We start from the raw sequence: 21,165 nt of genomic DNA, 5'->3' as shown, positions 1-21,165 counted from the left end.
CGGACTGAGACAAACTGTTGGTGTTTGTGTCATTTCATTTCATCGTGATGATGACTAAAGGTTAAAGCGATCAAAGACATTTCGCCTCTATTTTGAGACGACAGCTGTAAGGTTCAGGTGAGGCTGAGATTGGAGGTTCATTTAGAGCCGCTAGGGTATCACAGGGATTAAACTAAGGCAATGGCAGGCACTCATAAGTATTTCAGAATTTGTGTATGTTAGCACGCATGTATGTGAACAGCACTTATATTACATCATAATCATAGAAATCAGTATCATGATATAAGTCCTATGATAAGAGTGGGGGATTTGTCATTGATGCTGGTGCACGTTGGTACACATGTGCCTCTTGTGCTCGCTGCACTGCAGCAGTACTGCACCATACTGCACACATCCAGTCTTTATTTACCTCTGTCATCCTCTCTGCCTAGCTCTTTTATCCCTGCCATCTTCCTCCCAAAGCCGGGAATATGGTCGCTTTTCTTTGGAATGTCGTCAACAGCAGCTTGTTTCTTTACATGTTTTTATCTTTTGGGGTTAGATGTCTCAAACTGTCTTCTGTGCAGCCTGGCATATGAGTGTTTCCTGATTTGTGTGTCCCCATCCATGCATGTGTGTTTGAGAATGCAAGAGGATTGAGGAATCTCTGTACTCCACTCACAGCATCTTAGCAAAAGACGGAGGAAGACTTAGAAAGGCGCAGATGACTAAACATTTGCAAGTGACATTTAGCTTAATTTCACTGCACAAACACACTTGGGGAAACTCAGAACTTTAAACTGACACCTCACCTGTATGCAAAGGTGTATGAAACATTTTCTGCATTGAAAACATTGAAACTGAGCAAACTTCCAAGATGAAAACTTTTTTCATCAATATTTGACGAACTATTCTTTTTCTCATGTAACGACAGTGAGTAATGTTAGTTTCTCTAAAACTTTCCAGAAAGTTGGTGGGCTGTGTAATATGTGAATTAAAACAGAGGTCAGTTATTTCAATTATTTTTTAAAAATGATATAGTCAATTAAAACGGTTCAAAGATACTGTTTAGAATATGTAAATGCAGATTTTTAACTTGTTTTTTTAAGAAGAAATATCTTCTTTTCGATTTGATGCCAGCAATTTGTTTCAGACACAGTTTGGATAGTGTGTAAAAGTTTTGGATCTGTTGTAGTTTTAAAGATGAAATGTGTTCCAGTTCTTTTTTTTTCATTTTGGCTGCCAGTTGCTCACCATTGCAGGGTCTCCTTCGTCATATTTCTTGCATCATAACGAGACAAATACTTTTAAAGTTGACCTCCACATGATGAAAATACAGTTAACTTTGACTGATTGCTGTTGACTACATAAAAACAAAGACTCAAGGAACTGCTCTGCAGCACTCAACAGGCTTCATTAATGCACATGCTCACGACAGACAACCCAAACACAAGTTTTATACGCAGAACACGACACCAACAGGCACATTTTGGAGCCTACAGGTTGCAAATCAGCCACGACAGCGCTTGTGCAATACTGCAACTTACAATAAGGTTTTAAAGTAGAAAGAATGGGTTCAGAGTCGTTATAACAACATCGACTAAAGCCAGTAATCTTACATAGTTTTCCATTCTGAATCCAGGTTTATGTGGCAGAAAATCAACTTAAGCAGGATGACGTGTGATATTATTCGCTGCCAGAGATATTAAAAATTGTTATACTTGGAGTGCTGTTATTTGCATTACCAGACAGTTTCTTTTCTGTATTTGGTCATATTCTTTGCAGTCTTTCTGCACTTGGCAGCCTCTTTTGTGCATTACTGCTTCCTTCTGGTTTTGTCCATCCACTGATTGTTTTCCATGATGGAAATGGTGTAGATGCATTTGAATTTTTGATTCGTCAGACAACAGGACAGATTTCACAGCTCTGGCTCAGACAAAACAATGAATGGTGAGTCAGGTTTTTTTGAAAATGTGTTTATATTTCGACATGTTGGTTTGTATTCGTATTTGTGGATGCAACAGTAGACCATGTCCAGTTGTTTTTAGTTGTCTTCTTTACATCGTGGCCTCTCTGAAATGTATATTCTCATACCTATAATCTAGTTAGCTGGTTACTGTTCCAGCTTTTCTTTTGCTCAGTCCAAACCTTTTTAAAACTACTGATCTCAAATTCAGTATGAGCAGATATCTTTCAAACCATAAAGTTCCTGTTTCAATGTCCAGTTTGTCTTTTTTGCACGTTTTTTAAATTGAACACATGGTTAAATTGATTTGCAAATAATCGCATTGTGTTTTATGTTACTTTTCTTGGGGAAAGAGAAGCAAGAACAATAATAATCTGATATGGTACATTTTGCCTTATGATTGCGTACACCAGCTGTTACGATATGTTCTGCGCATACTCAGAACTTGGAATTACACCAGGGGCAGACTGAAGTGAAATGACCTGGTCTTGTTCATTAATGCTGCAGAAGATGGGGTAGTGACGTCTTACGTGGCAGGTTAAAGAACTAGATTAGATTCTCTCTGCCCCTGATGTGAATAAATCCATTTTACCCAAAGGGATTTATGAGATATCGCAGTGATTGACCACAAACCAAATAAAGCACCAGTTCAGGTCACTGGGTCAGTGTTTGACTGGAAAATTCAGTCAGTCTTGTGTGACTCTCGCAGTAACAGAATACTTGTCTCATTATATTTATTTTCTCTTCTTTCCTTTCTCGTCAGTCAGACATAGATGCGCACAAACATCCATAGACCTCAGCAGTATGTGAACTTGATCCTGAGGTTTTCAGCCTTGTAATCTATATCCAGCTCTATCTGGGTCAATGCTACGTTGTGTGATGTGAGCCCACGTGCCTCGCTGGTGTATGACACTGAAATGCATGTCTGCATGCGAGCAGTGATGGGGCTTTAGGAGTCAGGTGACAAAGTTCCTAGAGACAAATAAACATATTGGGTTAATAGATAGTTAGAGATGCACACACATCTATGATTGGACTGCTACATGTTATTGCTATTGATTATTTCTATACTTGTCAGGTAGATATCAGAAAATAATGCCCACCATTTGGTTGATTTTAAAAAAACAAATAAAAACTTTATTTATTTTTCTCTGATTGACAGTCCAATTTTCAGTGATGGGAACAAGAAGGAAGGCAGTAAATTGTCATATTTTAAAAGGAGAAGTTTTAATTTTGTCATACATTTGTTAATTTGTGGGCACCTTGGGCTCACGTTTCAGTGTATTTGGGCAAGATGGTGGACTACACATTTCCTCACTTTCAAGTCTTTACTCATTTAGCAGATGCTTTGGATAACGGCGTCTGATAAATATGAATTTAATTTTCTATTGACGGACAGATTGATTTGTCTTTGAAATTTAGCCAAGTTGAACCACTTTCTTTTAAATGCATAAGACGCTCCTGTTTGGCAGGCGCAGTTGCCAAGAAACTATATTCCAGTTTAAATGCCCGCATGCGAAGCTTGGGCTGTAACATATGGTCCTCAGATGTGATATGGTGCAGACATCCAGAGCAACAGTAAGTGGGACATGAGTTAAATTTGTTGTATATGCAGCATTTTTTTTTTCCAATTAGTTTTCAAACTCATATTTGATGAGACTAAGATCTTAAACATGAGTAATCTTAACCAGAGTTGATTGTCAGCAGGAAACGGATGAACAAAAGAAAATACTGTTGTTGATGTAAAATAGTTTTACTTGCTTTTTAGTGTGACGCTGTTCATGCAGCTATAGTCAGCAGCTAGTGGTGCCTACCTCTTTTTTTATAGGACATGTGTTCTCTGAGTCACACAATCTTTTTAATCTCTGAGGTTTATTTTATGCTCTGTCAAAGCTAGTTAACATGACATGTTTGGTTTAAATAGCTGCACTCAAAGGCATAAAAAGCTGGTTCCAACACTCAGTTGTGCACATAGAATTGAAGCTAGTATTTGTTGATATCTCAAACCATCAGCTGTTGGCTGCAGCAATTACCCCTTTAAAAAAAAATTTTTTAAAAATTTAAAAAAAAACAACACATTTCTTTGCATTCATATAAAGTCCTGACTTGGATATTTATAACATAGATATCAGTGACAACACGATAAGTCACAGAAAACCGTAATTGATGGTGTGACCCCTTTTTAGGACTGTTCCCTTATGTGTTTCCTAGTTTGAGAAGGACCCAACTCACTGAGGAAGCATCCTTGACTTTGAGAAACGCTGACCTTCTCTACAACCCATTTTTACTTTTAGGTGGCACTTGCATTAATCTGATTAACAGTAAAATAAAGCGAAGAAAGGCATTAAGTGAGAAATCAAAATACTTGCAGTTTGAGCTTATTTGCCTTGACGGAATTGATTATCACGCTGCTGTGGGTTACTGCTTGCTCCCCGGCTGAACCCCTTTACCCATGTCTGATTGTCTCAGCTGCATATAACTGAAATGTGTTTTTCATGTTTGTCGCATTAATATGCTCTGCATAAGAATATTCTTGTCTCTCATCATGCATCTAAAAACGGTGCACAGGAGCACCCAGAATGGATTTAATAATCTACAATTAACATCACTGTTTATTAGCTCCTTGGTGGCCACACTCATGCAAGAAACATGAGATTTTATGTTTCTTGTATGTAAGAAAAAAAGAGATGGGAGGTCTAAAAAAGGAAGAAAAAAAAGCAGGGGGACTAGATGGTGAGAAAGTCAGAGCTTGCCCTTATTTCATCTTGGTGTGACAGGTAATCTGGTCTGGCACAAGAATAAACACTAACTAAAAAAAAACAGTGTGTTAAGTCTGTGTGTGTGTGTGTGTGTGTGTGTGTGTACTTGTAGAATTTGACAGCCTGTGTGTGCGCATACGGTGTGTTGAGCTGCGAAACAGAGAGGGCGTCAGACTCTTAATTTGTCCATCACCTTGAACTTTACAGGCATCTCCTTTCCTTTCCCTGCTGCTCGTTTTCCTCCCTTCTTCTTTCCCTCATTTTCACTCTTTTGCTGTGTGAGCACAAATGTTCTTGTCTGCATTTGTTTTTATTTCGACAATCTCCTCTTTGCTTCCCATCGCTCCAGTCTTTCCTGACTTTTCACTAATTTGCCTCTTTCCCACCTAATCTTCCCTCTGTGTCCCCCCCCTTGCTCTCACGTGGGACTGTATTTTGTCAAAGCTGAGAAGCTGAGGTGTAATTCTATATAAGCTGACCTCATGGTACCAACACTCACACAAACACACACAGAAACAATAGGGGAGCTGACTGGCACTGCATGTGCACGGATCTATGATCAGATAGCATCTGCTGTTTTCTGTTTGTGTGTGTTTTGAAAGAACTGCAGATGCAGGCCGGACATGCTGTCTGTTAATGTTCCAGAGATACACAGATGTTGTTTTTGTCTTGTTGATTACCTTTTCTTTGAAAGAGACATTTAATGCCCCGTTCACAAGCTGACACACTTTCCTGAGGTCTTGATGAAATATCTGTGACGTGCATTGGTAAAAATACAACAGTCTTTCTTTTACAACTATGACTTCTAGCTCTTTTCCTTGCAACTGGTTTCAGGGCATGAAGTGAGCAAGTTGACTCCAATCTCCCCCTCTCCTCCTCAGTGTGTCTTAATTAAGTTTTTCTGTAGCTTCCAGCTACTATTCAGAAACAAATTGTATACAAATCACTCTCGTTAATGCTTGAAGCACATTATTAGTGTTTTTGAGAGCGTACAGTACCTAGCCTGAAAGTTAAAACTGACAAAAACAACAAACTGAGATCAAACTTCCATTCGCCATAATGATAGAAGAATACTTGACTGGCATTTTATTCTGAAATACTTACATTTCTCTCAGTTTCCATCGAAGAGCTGGTACTGATCACCCTTTTAGGAACAGTCTTGTTATGAGTCATGTGGGAAGGTGGATGTAACATAAGTGGCTGGCAGGTAGCTTAACACTCCACTTTAAAACTCATGTAGCGATTCCTCCAGCACACGTCAGCTCCATAAACTTCAGCTTCTTTTCAGCTTCCTTTTAAAAAGCTTCACCGTCGGTCCATTCCTATTTGGTTCGAGTTCTTAGTGTATGGTATGTAGGCTGCTTTTAACCAAAGTTTGTGCCTCTAATGGCAGAGGCTGATGCATTCAGTAGCAAACATTTACAATCTTCTACTTTTTACGTTAATAGAAATATCAGCAGCTGATGAGAATTTGCTGTTAATGGCAAAGCAAAAATCAACAGCAAAACAGTCTTAACTTCCCAGTTCTGAGGTACAGCAAATGCAACATGATTTGAACTTGAAGTTGGGAGGAGATAAAGAATAACAGGGGGAAGTCGTGACCTTTTCCCAGCAAATCTGAACAACTCACTGAAAGCTGTATGCAGGGCCTCCAAACAAAGGGACAGGGTTCTGTTATGTTTGAGTTCTGAGATGGTAGTGACTTCAGATACCTCAGTATTATGCTGTCAAGAACAGAACAAAGGGATTTATTTTCTATGTCCCCTTTAAAAAAATATATATAACAAAAATGACCTATTTTCTAGTAGTTACATTGTCCATAAACAGATCTGCATAATTACTGCATACAGAGCACACAATTCTAACAATTTTAAATCTACAATAATGTTTCTGAAATTAAATGCTCTCTGTGCCACAACAGATTTATTAATTGCTCAACCTCTGTTTATATCTCACTTTTCACTTTACGTCATCGGGCTCATTGTGTTCAGCTATCCTCTCTTAAGTTTTTTCTTTTGTCGAAGTGGAACCCCATTCTCTGTACAACGTCAAGTTTAATAAGGTATTAAAAACAAGCTGCAGAGACCTGAGATTACAGTGTATATCCACTCCGTCAACACTTAGTAATTTAGTTGAGAGAACAGACTCAAAACATTAGTGTTGTTACCAAAACATGCCTTGAGAAAAGTTCCCAAATTAATTTTCCCTCTCACCAAATTTTTGCCAATGAGTCAAGTCAAGACGCTTGTCAACATATTGACGATACTCCCAGCAGTGTAGATTATTTTATTGGACCACACCCATCCTCAGACTGCATTTTAGTCTGCACATTTGTGTTTGTTACTGCATCTTACACAACTGGGACGTTAAATCCCATAGACGGACACATAGATTCACCTGTTTAAGCCCTCAGAAACTACCAGACCACATTGCACAATGATATTTCACACACAGCCAGACTCTGGAACTGAGAAAAAAGGCAGCTGGGGTAACACGTCAAGCAAATACGGCACGACTTACCTGTCATTTAACATTATACAAATTATATCTAAGATCCCGTTTTAAAATGTAAGATAGTATTCTTGTTGCAAGAATTATTTGGCTCAATTTTTCTGGCTACACTACGGTGGCCGACACGTGCAAACGCGTTGCAAACAGCAAAACAAATCCAACAGTAAAACGCTGCAAGAGAAAAATGCGGCAATCGCAAAAACGACCATAGTAACGAAGGAGACGGAAGTTAAAATGTACAATTAAATTAAAGCACACTAACATTGGCTACATAACTCCGCTGCTCTTCTATAATATGGTAAAAGATTACGACAAAGTGTTTAAAAAAGACATAAAAGACAACGTACTTTCTAACTTTCGTCCCCTTCGTTACTATGGTCGATCTCCCATAGTCCATCCCCTGTCCCACAGGTCGAGACCCCCACTGGCCTGGCGACCTTCCGTTGTGTTTTGAGTGAACTTGCAGCGTTTCTCTCTTGCACGTGTTTTGACGTTTGCGTCGCGTGTCCTCCGGTTGTTTTTGTGATTGCCGCACTTTTCTCTTGCAGCGTTTTACTGTTTAATTTGTTTTGTTTTTTGCCATTTGCAACGAGTTTGCACTTGTCGGCCACCGTACTACATAGTTTGAATATTTTAGTCTCAAAACCACCTGTCAGATTTTGGGGCTGCACACCAACAAGATAGATTTTACCGAATCCAGTGTGCAACTATATTCCAATGTAATGCCTGGTCACTAAATTGATGTGGCATTTAACTGGTATTTAATGAGCATCTAATTTATAAAATGTTTCTAGTGAAACAAACAAGCCTCCCTCCTATAGTAAATTTCCATTTGCATTTTGACATTTCAACCAAAATTTGATTAATGGGGGGAAAATAAAACTTGATCCTTCCCTAATTACAGTGCAGGCAACCAAATGTCTTTTAAAGTCGAGAAAATCCATCCTCTTTAGTAAATTTGCTTGTAGTAAATATGTTGTGTGTATTTTTTGCATACAGGTCGTTAAACATCACATTGATGAATGCACCATATGGAAAGGCATAGCTTACCAACACCTTCATTTCTGCACCTTCACTCTCAAGATCTTCTTCTGACTCCCAGTTTGATCGCAAATGATGTTTTCATCACAGAAATCTGGTCAGCCAGATCTGAACGTGTTGTTTTTGTTGGCATGTTGTGTAATGTCTCAGCTTGGAGGTTTTGGGAGTTTTGGCACGTCCCTTTCTCTCTCTCATGCTCATGAAATTTGAATCAAATTTAGTAGAAACTGAATGTGAGCCTGTGAAGGACAGAGGCTGTTATGTAATCTGCTGCAGTGCGTGAGTGAGGTCAGGTGAGGAGGGGGCTCTGTTTGTATGCGATGAAATATTCATGCCCATCTCCCATGCATCATAAATGTTAATGGCGACATGGAGGAGCTCCAAAAATAAAGAGATGAAGAGAGGAACCAGAGAAAGGGAGAGCATTTTTTCAACCTCTTTCTCATTCATTTGTCTTTCTGATCTCTCTTGTTTGTTGCTCTTACTCAGTACCATCTCCTCCCATATGACCTCTCCCTCTATTTCTTATTCCTCCCACCATCCACCTGTTCAAACACTCCCTGTTTCCAGCTTTCCCTCCTGTCTCTGCCGCCCTCCCTCCTTACCTCCCATATTGTTTTCTTCTTCAGACTCTCCCTAAGAGGCTTGATGAGGTTCTTAGCACTGTTAATGTTGTGTGTGTTGCTCACGTGGCAAGCGCTAGTGTGTGTTGGTTGTGAAGAAATGTGCCGTGGGTTTAATCCAGTGGGTTTGTTTCACACAAAAACACCTACTGGAATTTAACTCTCTGGGAGATCTTATTGAACTTCAACTCAGACTGTATGAAGCATGGTATTAACTGAAGGCCTTCACACATTTCATTTTACACACATATCTGCCCTATATGTTTGAAACAGAGGCTCAATTTGTAAACCCTTCAGCTCATGTAACAAATTCTTTCAACCTCCCCGTCCCCTTTCAAAGGCTGATCCACAGTCTGAGAGGATGAATCATGTGCTCAAACCTGTTTTATAATGGACTCTTTTCAACTTGGAAATTCAAATACTTCTGGGTTTTGGTGAATACATACAAGGGAAAAGCACTTTTTCCTCACCTGTATGGTGGTAACTTTAGTTGTATATTTCCAGATTTTGAATCCCTGTTGGCTCTGATTCCTGCCTCTAGCCAACCTTGAATTAAAAAAGGAATCTTGTGGTTAATTTTGCCTCCAGTCTTTGGTACAAAATTGCTCCTTGAATTAGGATGAGGTATGGTGGTATTTTTACTAGCGATGATGTTGCATGAGGATGTCCTGTATTGCCTGCACAAATGTACTGTAAGGAAATGGTGGTTCTGATGCCTGATCTGGAATGAGCAACACAGGTCAAGTCATCAGAAGAATCATATAAGCTTGAGAAAAAGAATCGAGTTCTGTATGTATTCATGTGTTTGGTCCTCTCTGGATTCAGTGAACCGTACCACATGAATTTGGAATTGAAACCCACCGCTTGAAATGGTCTTGGTTCACTTTTTTAGGTTCACTTGAAAGTATTCACTCTTCTTCAAATGATCCGCACAAACGTAGCAGTTAGAGTTGATTTAAATCATACCTAACCTGTGAAATGTGAGCAGACAGTTAGTGTTTACGGACATAAAGGGGTAGCATTTGATTTTTAAAGCTGTGAAGTAGGATTTTTACATCTCTTTAAGTAACTCAAGTCTGTTTGTCGTTCCCCTTAATCCAAACATGGCAGGTGTGTTGCTGGGGGCCGGAGGAAATGCATTTACCAATATATGTTCAGATGGGGACTGATCTTGTCTTATCCAGAAGATTAGGGTTAGAGTTTGGGTGGAGTTAAGGTCCAACCCTGAAGCAAGGCAGCACTTATACTTCACCTCACAGATGATGTTGCAGATCTGGCTTTTGCTCTTGATTTTTGACCTCTTAAGGCTCTTATACACTAAACCAAGAATAAGAACCAACTGGAGGCCGCCTGCTGGATCTTCTCATGCCACCTGTGTTTGGGTCAAAGACGAATAAGGATTTTCCAAATGGAAAAAAAATAAATTGGCTAAAAATACCCATTAAGTCACTTTCTATCATTATTAGGGTGTTTTGTATATCACTCAACAACGGGAATTTGTTTTAAGAGTGCAATAAACATTTTTCAGTGAATTATATGATTTCTCCCATGGAAAATGTCCTTCCTGGGTAACGGAAATGGTTTTCAAAATTAATTAAAATTTCTATCATTGTTGTTATTCAAAAGTTTTTGTATAATTACAGTTAGAGCTCAACAAATAGTTACTTCTCAGAAAACCCCATTTTTATCAGAATTATGTAATATATTTGGACATTTATAGTGAAATGGCTTCATTCGTTCCTGTTTGTCACACAATATTTAGTGCCAAAAAGAGAAAAAAGATGGAAAATGTCTTGGTTTTTTTTACAGTGTAAGTAAAAGGGTTGTTATTGTATCCTCAACTCAGAAAACACAATACTGTAATACAATATGAAATTTGGGTTGAATTATTTGACTGTCTCAGTCTAACCCTAACCCTCTTCTTATTACTCCTCCATTGTTCTCTTTTCTTTTTTGCAGCAGCAGGAGTCATCAGCTGAATAGGTGTTTTGGGCTGAGATTTGGATTTATCTTTGTAGTACCTAGAAATAAAACAAATTACATGGTGTACAGGTTTGATTAATTACCAAGATGCCGATGCTCCAGAAGAAATATGCCCTACCATAAACATCACATCACATTGCTTAACTAACGTATTATCATTTTTAACTGATCTGCATAATCTCTTCATTACTAAATCACAATACCTTTCTCTCTTTTTCTCAAGATACTCAGCCCTAGCTTGTGGGTCAGCATTCTTCCTGGCCCTGAAAAGTCTCTGCCTTTCTTTATTAGACAGTGGCATCTGCAAGGACGAAACTGACCCTCAAACATCAAAAGCTATACTAAAACTTTATTAAAAAAAACATAAAGATTAGCTCAGTATATGTATATATATATAAGATATTTATTAGATAGCATAGTTGAGACAGACAGGAAACGGAAAATATCCTGTGGTGTTACCATTGAAAAAGATAACAAAAAATGTCATAAAAGTTCAAAAATACATAATATTTCCTCATTAATCGTTTAATTTATCATTAATATAACATTACAACATCAAATCAATGCCTAATAACCTACAGATAGTGATAACAATCTGAATTTAAAAACATGTCCATTCTAGATAACAGAGGACATGTCCTGGGTAACAGAATATCTTTGTTATCCAGGGAGGACATATCGTTATCCAAGAAGGACAAAAAAACTAAATTTCCTTTATAATCAGGCACTAACTGGGTCTACTGAATAAAATATTAGCTTAATCTTCAACACATCAATGTCATATTTGACATGAAATAGATGATTTTAAAAAGTAAAAAAATTATAGATGTTTTACTAGCGTTATCCAGAAAGACACATGAACTGTGCACGTCATGTATGACCGACCGAAAAGGTAAAATATCAACATTTTAAGAGAGACTTATTGACCTTTTGCTCTGTCTTGGGGGTCCTTCAGGGTCTGTTGGCTGATGCAACACCTTGCAATATGACAGTCCATGTCCAAATATGGGCATATTTAGCCACTTTATGTGTGTTACCCAGGAAGGACATTTGGGACTCCAAAAGCAGGGACAAAAGTATTTCTTGAATAAAAATGTAAATAATCTTAGAGTTGTTACTATATTTGAAGATGTCATTACAGACATCAACACAATTATGCCCAGTACATAATTGATGCTTTAATTAGGATTTTTGACATTTTTAGCATATTTTTGTGCATACATTTTAAGCCCGGACGTTATCCAGGAAGGACAGTTTTGTACTTTTGAGATAAATAGCTCCTTAAATTTTAATTTCTTAAAGTAAATGCTCATGTCAATAAGTAAACTGGGGAGAATTGAGTAATAAACTGTAGTGTTTTAAAAATTTTATGTCTTTTTAATATTATAAATATGGTTCGGACACCAGAATTGACATGCCGCGTCTTTGACCCGTTTGGGCAAACAAAAGAGCATTTTACACTGCACAGAAGACTGTATAGATATAGAGAAAAATAAATGAAACATAGCAGCAGTACTTTGTCTTTTTTTGTTATGCCTTACTGAACTGGTCTTTCTTGAATCACGATTATAGGTTCTTCACGCCCCGTAACCATGTTGTGAAAGGTGTAGCTTGTTTTGTCGAGATGAAGATGATGAATAAGAAGAGATTGTGTGTGACTTGTTGTTAGTTTCTGTTGTCGCTGCCATCTCTGTTCTCACGCACTTGGTCACTCGTGGGAATATTTTTTTTTCTCTCAGCTCATTTTGTGTCCTTCATGTTTAGTGTGGAACTACGTAGTGATTGACAAGTTGCTACTATATGGTATGTGTCATTTTTTTATGGGTGAAGAGGCCTGGATGTGAAGATCCAGGCCTTGCTCTTCACATCCGATCGGGGTGAAAAAACTAAACGTCAATATCCGAAAAGCTAATCTTCTGCCCTTAACACAGCAGTCTACAAACCTGTGACATCACCGTGGTTACCTCCAGCTTTTATAGCAATAAGCAGGATTGGACAGTGCGTGTTTCCTCTTTAAAGGGTGTACTAAAACGCTGACTGTGCGCTCCTTTAAAACACCAACAGTCATGGTCTTTCAAGCTCGACTGGTCTTTTCCAGCTCTTTCAGAAAACCACAGCTTCTTTCCTTATCTTCTGATGTCAGCTGACACAAGCCAAATCACCCGACTTTCATTCATTTTAACATATGGCAACATGTTCATGTTAGCACACTTGAGGTAATGGTAAAAGTTTGAAAGTTGAATTGCTTCAACTCACCTGTGTTTTATCTTTTTTTCCCCCACCCCCTCTCTTCTCCGCTCTCTCCTGATGTATTGCAGATTGATCGGCCAATCGATGGGGATTTTCAGAGGAGCTCCGTCCGCCATCGCCACCTGTCCTCCTCCTCCTCCCCCCTCCCCGTGCGACATTCTGCTCGCCCCCACCCACACCTTCATCCAGCCTTCCATTCAGCCCTCCATACGCAAAATGACTCTGGAACTCACCGAGTGGTCTTCTATATGGATTTTTACTGCTTGTAATAGACAGTAAAAGAAAAAAGAAAAAAAAGAAGAGAAACCTCAATGACAAAAAAGCCATAAACACCCTACTCACACCCACACACACATATACACACAGACACATTCACATATACACTCTCACACATATACACAAACACTGTCATACCAACAAACCAAACCAAATAGATTTTACATTGTTTTCCAGGCAATATCTAAGACAAACGCACAAAGTCGCTCTTGGAATGTACTTCTCACTCGTCCTGTGAAATTCAACTGCTTCCTTTATTTTCTGAGATTTTTCTACAAGCCTCAGGAAAGCTGATTCACACCCCCCCCCCCCCCCTCAAAAAAACCCCCAAGAAGGATTAGATTTGAAGTTGCAGTGATTTATTTTTTTTTTTTTTGAGGACAGCTTGTTTAGAGGACAACAGGTTGCTGTTTCTTTCTTTTTGTCTCCTAGAAAATCTGAAAACTCAGCTACAGAAAATAGTGTCTTCTTCCTTATATTTAGTGTAGCCTTTTTTTTTTTATTTTAGAATTTATTTCATTACCTTGCATGCTTTCGGTTTATATTCTAGTGGTATTAACACTCCATTATTTCTTGAACATTTAAGTAATAGATATAATATAATAGCAGTTAAGATTTAATAAAGTTGCCTCAAAGAAGTCACTACTAGTTTTGAAATAACTACAAATAACTTGATACAAGCAGTTTGTCGAAGCAAAGAAGTCGTTGTACCGTTTAATCTTTGCTATACATAACCGCTCACAGCTTTTTGTGTCAGAAGGGGTGCGCTTGTTTTCCTGCTGCTTGCATGCCCTCCACCATGCCTCCCCAGAACACAGAGGCCGACACTATGCAGGTCGGATCTCTGATTGGTGGGGTCAGTTCCCAAAAATCCGGCACATCCAGCTCAGAGGAAGACAAAGGCGGAGCGGGCGGCGAGGCGGATGGATTGGGTGGCAAAGGGGGAGGAGGCGGTCAAGGAGGGGAGGAAACGGCGAGCGAAGGATCGATTGAAGGGATCCCCTTGAAGAAATGGGTGATGCACGGCGCTGTGATGTTTGGCCGGGAGTTCTGCTACGCCATGGAGACGGCGCTGGTGACACCCGTGCTGCTGCAGATAGGTGAGTACAGACTGAAGACGTATAATCTTTGTTTACATAAAAACACGACTGTGTTACATTAAAGAGCCCGTGTTACACTCTTTTGCAAGATAATTATATTTTGGGATCTACTATAGTACATATGTAAACAATGTTTAATGCTCAACAGCCACCTTACTTTTCTTGTGTTGCACTTTGCTCCCACACCTACTCTTTAAAACACTCTGCTTTAGCTTTTGTCTCTTTAAAGCAATCCTATGTACAAATTATTTGACTTTGAAGCCTCCTCCAGTTTTGGTTTACTGCTATATTGTTATGTATAATCTGCTGCAACTGCTGTAAAATTCAGCAGACAACAATTCAGCGGCTAATTTTTGTTGACCAGCTGACTTTGAACATCAGCAAAGTCTTGAGGAGCAACACTGAGTGATATTTTACACACGTGTGTCTGCATGTTTTTCTTTAATAGAACATCGAAGGTGAACAAAAAGTGGACAAAAAGGATAACATCAGTTTTTCAGAGATACAGCTGCCGTTTTGTTCCCAGGGGATACTGTATCCAATGGGATATATATCCAATGAGTATGATATGGGTTGCATTGCACATAATATACATATAATATTGCAGCTTATATCAGGATTTCTGAGAAAGTTCTACAAAATGTCTAACTTTTGAAACGGACACTTGGAATGAGACAGCTTACATTCTACCTATTATAACATCCCATTGTTTTGAGACACTGCCTCTGAAAGGCCAACTGATGGGTAAAAAATAGTTGAACACAAGCCAGCTGCTTATATTTTGCCGCACTCCTTTCAAACTAGTCACAAACTCCGGCCAGAATCTGAGGATTTTCACTCTCTTGCTAATGATACTATAAATAATGTTTCTCGTACAAGGTGTTGCTGTTGCTGTTCTGCCATTCAAGAAGACAGTTGGCAGTTAAATGTCCAGGCACACATGCTTACTCCTCTTCACCTTGGGTGGACTTCCATGTGGAGATTAGCCAGCTTGTCCTCTTACTCACATGGACACACTCAAACTGAGGGACAGGCCTTCATTATCAGTGATCATACTGTCATTAACACACACAGTGTCATCTTTTACAGCCTCTAAAGTAAATGCTGTTCTGTGTTCAGGGCTGGAGCCTTTAACTGGAGACAAAAAGGGCGTGAAAAAGGCTAAGTTGGGCAGGAGAAATGGGAACGGGGGAGGAAAATTAGTAAGAATGAGGGAGATAAAAGTCAGATGCAACCCTAATCTTATTCATAATTAACAGGAATTTCTCATGCTACTCTCTCTTGTTTTTCTCCTCAAATCTCTCCTTGCTCATTGACCTTGTGTGATTTCCAGCCTTACATAACCTATGCAACATTTAAACTGTGGCTGGCTCATCATGATGAACTGCAGCGGAGTTTGTTCTTTGAAGCACACCCACATTTTGTCTGAAGGACAGATGCTTACATTTGCCAAGTGTTGGAATTTAAACGTATTTCAGCCTAATGCAGATGAGTGGTGTGCTCTTAGTTCATTATCTAAGATGTTGTAGGCAAAAAGCCCTCAATCCATACCCTTTCATTCAAATAACTGTAAAATATAGACAGGAGAGGTGCTGCATGTTTTTTTGTTCTAATTTCAGCCCCGATTTAGCGACATAGCCTATTTTTTTAGATCAGAATATGTCTGAGCCCCTCTTAGTAGACTTTGAAACCACCGTGAGGTACAATTCCAGCAGATTAGTCCACTGAAATAAATGAAACTTTGGTGCCTCGCTGAGCTTCGTCACTGAAAGGAGACTTAATCCAGTAAAGCTGTTTTTGCTCCTGTCAGGTTACTGACTGTTTATTTATGCAGACATTTTCACTGATCATAATCATAATCAATTAGAAAGTAGATTGAAATATGCAGAGTTGTTGAGAAAAGCACAACATGAAGTTTGCTATCATTTATCATATGGCACCGAGTTCAGTGTGTTTAACACAGAGTGGTGTGCACACAAGATACAGAGGATCTGCTCAGATTTCAGGCCAATCAGCACCACCAAAACAAATCTTTTTACTCCTCATAACTGTGTGCAATGTGCAGGAAACATAACATTACCACAATATAAAGCTGGCATGATAAACTTGTTGTTTATCTATACATTTTACAGACTACTTTAAGCTCCTTTTTTGTGCTGCTCTGTTCCAGAGGGTTAGGCTTAACGACCCACTGTATGCTCCCCTGCCAACTTATTGAAGTTTGGTGCAGAACAAGCAGCATACAGTCAACTTCTCTGATTTTTTTATTTATTTTTTTTGCTGCCTGCAGAGTCAGGACATGAAGGATTTAGAGTTAAGATCAAAAGCGTACAGTGTAGACCTGTAAAACCAAAAATTAAGCCGAAATAGATACCGTGGAGTTTGTCAATAATTGCCTGTGGGTGTTCATCATAATGAATGATTTGTTTAACTTGCACCTCTGTTGTTGATGTAAGAAAAACAATGAGTGCAGATTCAAAGACCTTCAATGACAACTGGGAACACACAATGAGTTGGAGAATTCCTGTGCGGCATTCAGTCAGAGCTGCGTCCCTACTGCCCCACATCGGGTTTCCAGTATTTTGACCCAGTGGTTACGACTGTTTCCCTCCTCTCTTTATCTGGCACCATGGGTGTATTAATAAGACTTGATATGACATGTCACCACAGACTTGTTGCCAATTAATCACGGTGGCAGTAAAAAAAAAAACCCAGACCAAGACCATTTACCTTATTAAACATAATTGAAAAGTGTCGACAGGTCCAGTGCAATTTAGAGGAAAAACTGCTGACAGGAAAAACGAAGTGGAAGCAACACCAAGCAAACTTGGAAGAGGATAGTTCATATATGCTTTAGGTGAGCAACTACATTTTGCAGTAGAAAGGCTCCTCCAGTTTCCAATTTGATGTTATTTTCCCACATTTACATCTTTACATGTAAAGCCACAGTGACCGCTTTTCTCGCCAAGTGTTGCACAAACTTTGTTTGAAGGATTCATTCATGTTTTTAGCCCACAGATTGACAAACAAACTCTCATAGTGAGCTGAAAACACCCCCCACCCCTATACCCCCCATCTGCGTCATGTGTGGGCAGAGGTCCATGTTTTGGACAACAAATATTGACTCCTCTCTGTTAGTTACTGCTGCATGCGTGCCGGGGACTGACTGTAGCTGCTGGAATTAGCTGGAGAGCTGGTAAACTGGCTGGTTGGCTCACCCTGAGTGAAACTATTGTGTGTGTAACCCCACAACACATGGGTCAGGGAGAAAGAGTGTGTGCGTGGAGCAGACACAGTTTGTTCAAGGAGCCCTTATTTACACAAGGAGGAGAAACTTCTACCGTACAAGGTCTTGTGTGGAGAGCATGCTGAGCTCTTTTCTGTTCTCATACATGGAGGCAGACTCTTTTATCCAAAGGAAGGGAAAGCAGACATTTTGACATCATTGAACCAGTTTATTTATGATTTACACATCAAAGCCGTTGCAACAAAATTTGGCTGGGTCTCAAACAGTCCGAGCTAGCTGTTCTTGATAGCTAAGCGATAAGATGATTAGCCTTTTAAGTCATATTCTCTTTCTTCCACATTGCTCTGCGGAGCTTACAGTACTTTCGTCTTTTTTCTTTTGTTTCTCGATTCCCCCAGATTAATCTGTCTGCATAGCACGGCCTTTCAAGCCGTTTTGGATAAGTGTATTTTAGTTATTGTGCAGTTCTGGAGCTTTCTTTTTTCTTGCATAATTCAAAAACACTTGGAGTTTACTGTTCTCAGAAGCAATTACTTAATCAGATATTGCCCATTGCCAGATCTTCACATCTGTTCCCTACTTTATTGATTTGTCTGGCCTCTTTACACAAAATCGGGCTTTCTTGGTTTAAAAGGAATCGGCCCAGTCAGCATTACTCCACAGCATAGTTTAGTTAAAAAACAGATGGGAAGAACATGCCCAACTGTTTCCATTCCACTTCTGACACTCAGCAAAGAAGGTTGTTTTTTTTATCTTCTTCAGATTATGTTAAATCTACTTGAACTGGTCGGTCTCTAGAGAGGAAACAGATCATCCCGGGTTGACAAATCTGTCTGATCTCCAGCAAAACAAAACTTCCACGGTGGCATTTTATGAGATTGGAGGAGACACATTTTTTGCATCATAAGATTAATAATTAAAAAAAAGGTAAAAAAGGTCTTTTGGTATATTAATTAATTGAATCAATTATTCTATATAAAAAACACTCATTTGATAATTAGATTAAACAAAATGGTCTAATAATTGGTCACCGGTTATTTTATTTGAGAATATATCTCCTGCCTCCATAAATGCAAAGTAATGCAGAAGTCGCTGCCACATATCAACTGTAATGTAATAAAGGACACAAACTGTAGTTGTTTGAACTGAAACTGAAGTGAAAGTGCATTTAATCATATTCAAAGCAGAAGTGTATAAAAATGCGTGATATAATCGAGCCATTACTCAGACTGAGAGCTAATACGTTGTGAGGCACTGGTGTTGTTTTAAGTGCTTCTAATGCTCAATATATTGTTTACAGTCATATAAATATGCTAAAGTAATGTACTGAGGGAGACAACTCAGCCTTTTTTCCAGGAAAAGAAGTCATTATCCTCACAATTTGTGATGGAACTATAACCATTCTCTTGGTTTGTACCCTCGTTTGATGTAAATATGTCACAGTAAACGCTCTCTAGCCAGTTTCTAAATGGGTTTCAGAGCATGTAGTGTTCAGTGGGTCGTTAGAAGTTCTTTCTCAGAAAACATGCCCTCTGTGACTGAAAATCAGGCTGTGGCAGCACAGAAAATGAGTCAGAGCTGCAGGCTGAACAGTGAGGTCATCTTCACATCTGTGCAGTGATTTTTGACACACTCATAGTGTTAGTATGAATTTAATTTCTCATTAATTCATTGCTGTAGGTATATTTAAGAGTTGGCTGATGTCTGACGAAGCAAATAATTGCATTTACTTGAATCTTTTTTGTTTTGTCTCAAGGTAAAGTAGATGTGTCTTGTTGGACATATTCAGTAAATGTGGGTTATCTTAAATCATCTTAAAGCTGGAAAACTTGTATTTAAATCTCAAATATTTCTCAATCAACAAACTAGAAGAGCAACAGAGTTTAATCACAATAATAAATTAAGGTTTAAGGCTTAAACTTCATCAGGATTGTTTGATTGGAGGCAATTTTTCAGGAAGCTCGAGGGTCTTATTAGAAAGATTTTATTTTCTACAGTGGCTTAGACTTTTCTTCTTTTTTTTTTTCTTATTGTTGTCCAGATATATTTTACTGAAAGTCAGCCTCAGTTGGAATACTACCACATGGCGTAATGCAGCCAAAATTAGATAAGCGCAAAGGAGACATTGAGACAGAGGTGCAAATGGGATTAAGTTGGCCGATAAAGTGAAAAAGAAGCAAAGGAATTTATAGGAAGAAAAAGGAGTGAGGGAAAGGATTGTTCTTCCCCAGTTTATTCAGAAAGGAACAAGGAGGAGGAGAGGATGCGATGAGTGCAAACAGTGTGCCGTGCTGCTCTTTTAGGTTACGAGCGTGGCACATTACATAACAAGCTTTCTCAGAACTGAGCTCAAAGTGACCCAGAGACAGCTTTTAAAGGGTAACTTAGCAGGAAGGAAGACAAAATAAAGTCTTGATGTTGGAATGATCTATGAAAGGTTTGCCCATATGTCAAAGAAGGGATGAAATCAGACACAGAATGAAATGACTGAATGCAGATTTAATTTAATTTTACAAGAGCAGAGATGAGATTTCAGTGATTATTGAGTGACTGACAGTCATGTTCAACACCTAATCATTGCTGAGATGAAGACTACACAAATCTTGAACTAATCAAGTCATCGGACACACTTTTGAGCCCTTTAAAGTTCAGCTCTCACAAATTTCAGCTTATCCTCGATGCAAAAAAAACCTTTTTTTTTCATTTTGTGTTGCTTTAGCTTGTAAATATCTGCCTATCTCAAGATAAATGTGAAACAACTGGACATATTTGAGCAGCACAAGCAGATTATTTTACTTGCTTGAAGAAAGAAAGATTTTGATAATACAAAAAAAAGTTTTTTATTGCATTGCAGGTTGTATTTAGAGCAAAGCGAATGAGTCTCAGAAGCAGAGCATGTAAGGGTGACATAAGATATGTTTTTGTTTACCAGAAGTGTTATTCATTCATAATCTGTTTATTTGCCTCTGTGACCTTGTTTTGGATGCAATTTTGCCATCAATGTGGTAACCAAAACACGGCCGGCCTGGCAGCCTTGCAACAATGTGAGCCTTCTTTAGAAAGCTTTCTTGGGTTTACTTAAGGAGATTACTACAATCCAGCAGGAAATGCCCCTTCTATTCAACAGCATTGTATGGATGAATGATTGCACTCATTATATTAGCATATTCACTCTAACCTCATTCGATTTCACCATATAGCTTTGTTTGATTACCAAAGAAACTTTGTTCTTTCATGGTGCCATTCAGCTTTCTTGGGGTTAACATTTGCAACATTTAAACTGTTATTTCAGCCTGAGATCATTTAGGAAACATTTGCATGGTTATGTTAGAGCTCCTTGAAGACTGACAGTTGGTTGTGAAGGGTGACATTGCCACTACTTCCATTACCAGAGTTGGCAGATCTCTTTTGTGAGACAGGCCCCCTGCAT

General features: G+C 38.8%; 1 protein-coding gene across 1 annotated transcript in view; it reads left to right on the top strand.

Moving 5' to 3' along the window:
* LOC140274585 (solute carrier family 45 member 4) overlaps nt 1-21,165 on the top strand; it is a 62,613-nt gene that overhangs the window by 12,083 nt on the left and 29,365 nt on the right. Inside the window, exon 3 of the mRNA XM_072369914.1 lies at nt 13,181-14,488. Coding sequence (XP_072226015.1) covers nt 14,176-14,488 — 313 coding nt within the window. The 5' untranslated portion in view covers nt 13,181-14,175. The remainder of the gene's footprint in view (nt 1-13,180; nt 14,489-21,165) is intronic.

Source organism: Leuresthes tenuis, unplaced genomic scaffold, assembly GCF_036924035.1.
Source record: "Leuresthes tenuis unplaced genomic scaffold, fLeuTen1.0.hap1 SCAF_18, whole genome shotgun sequence".
Classification (NCBI taxonomy): domain Eukaryota; kingdom Metazoa; phylum Chordata; class Actinopteri; order Atheriniformes; family Atherinopsidae; genus Leuresthes; species Leuresthes tenuis.
This window is presented reverse-complemented; position numbering and strand designations above follow the sequence as displayed.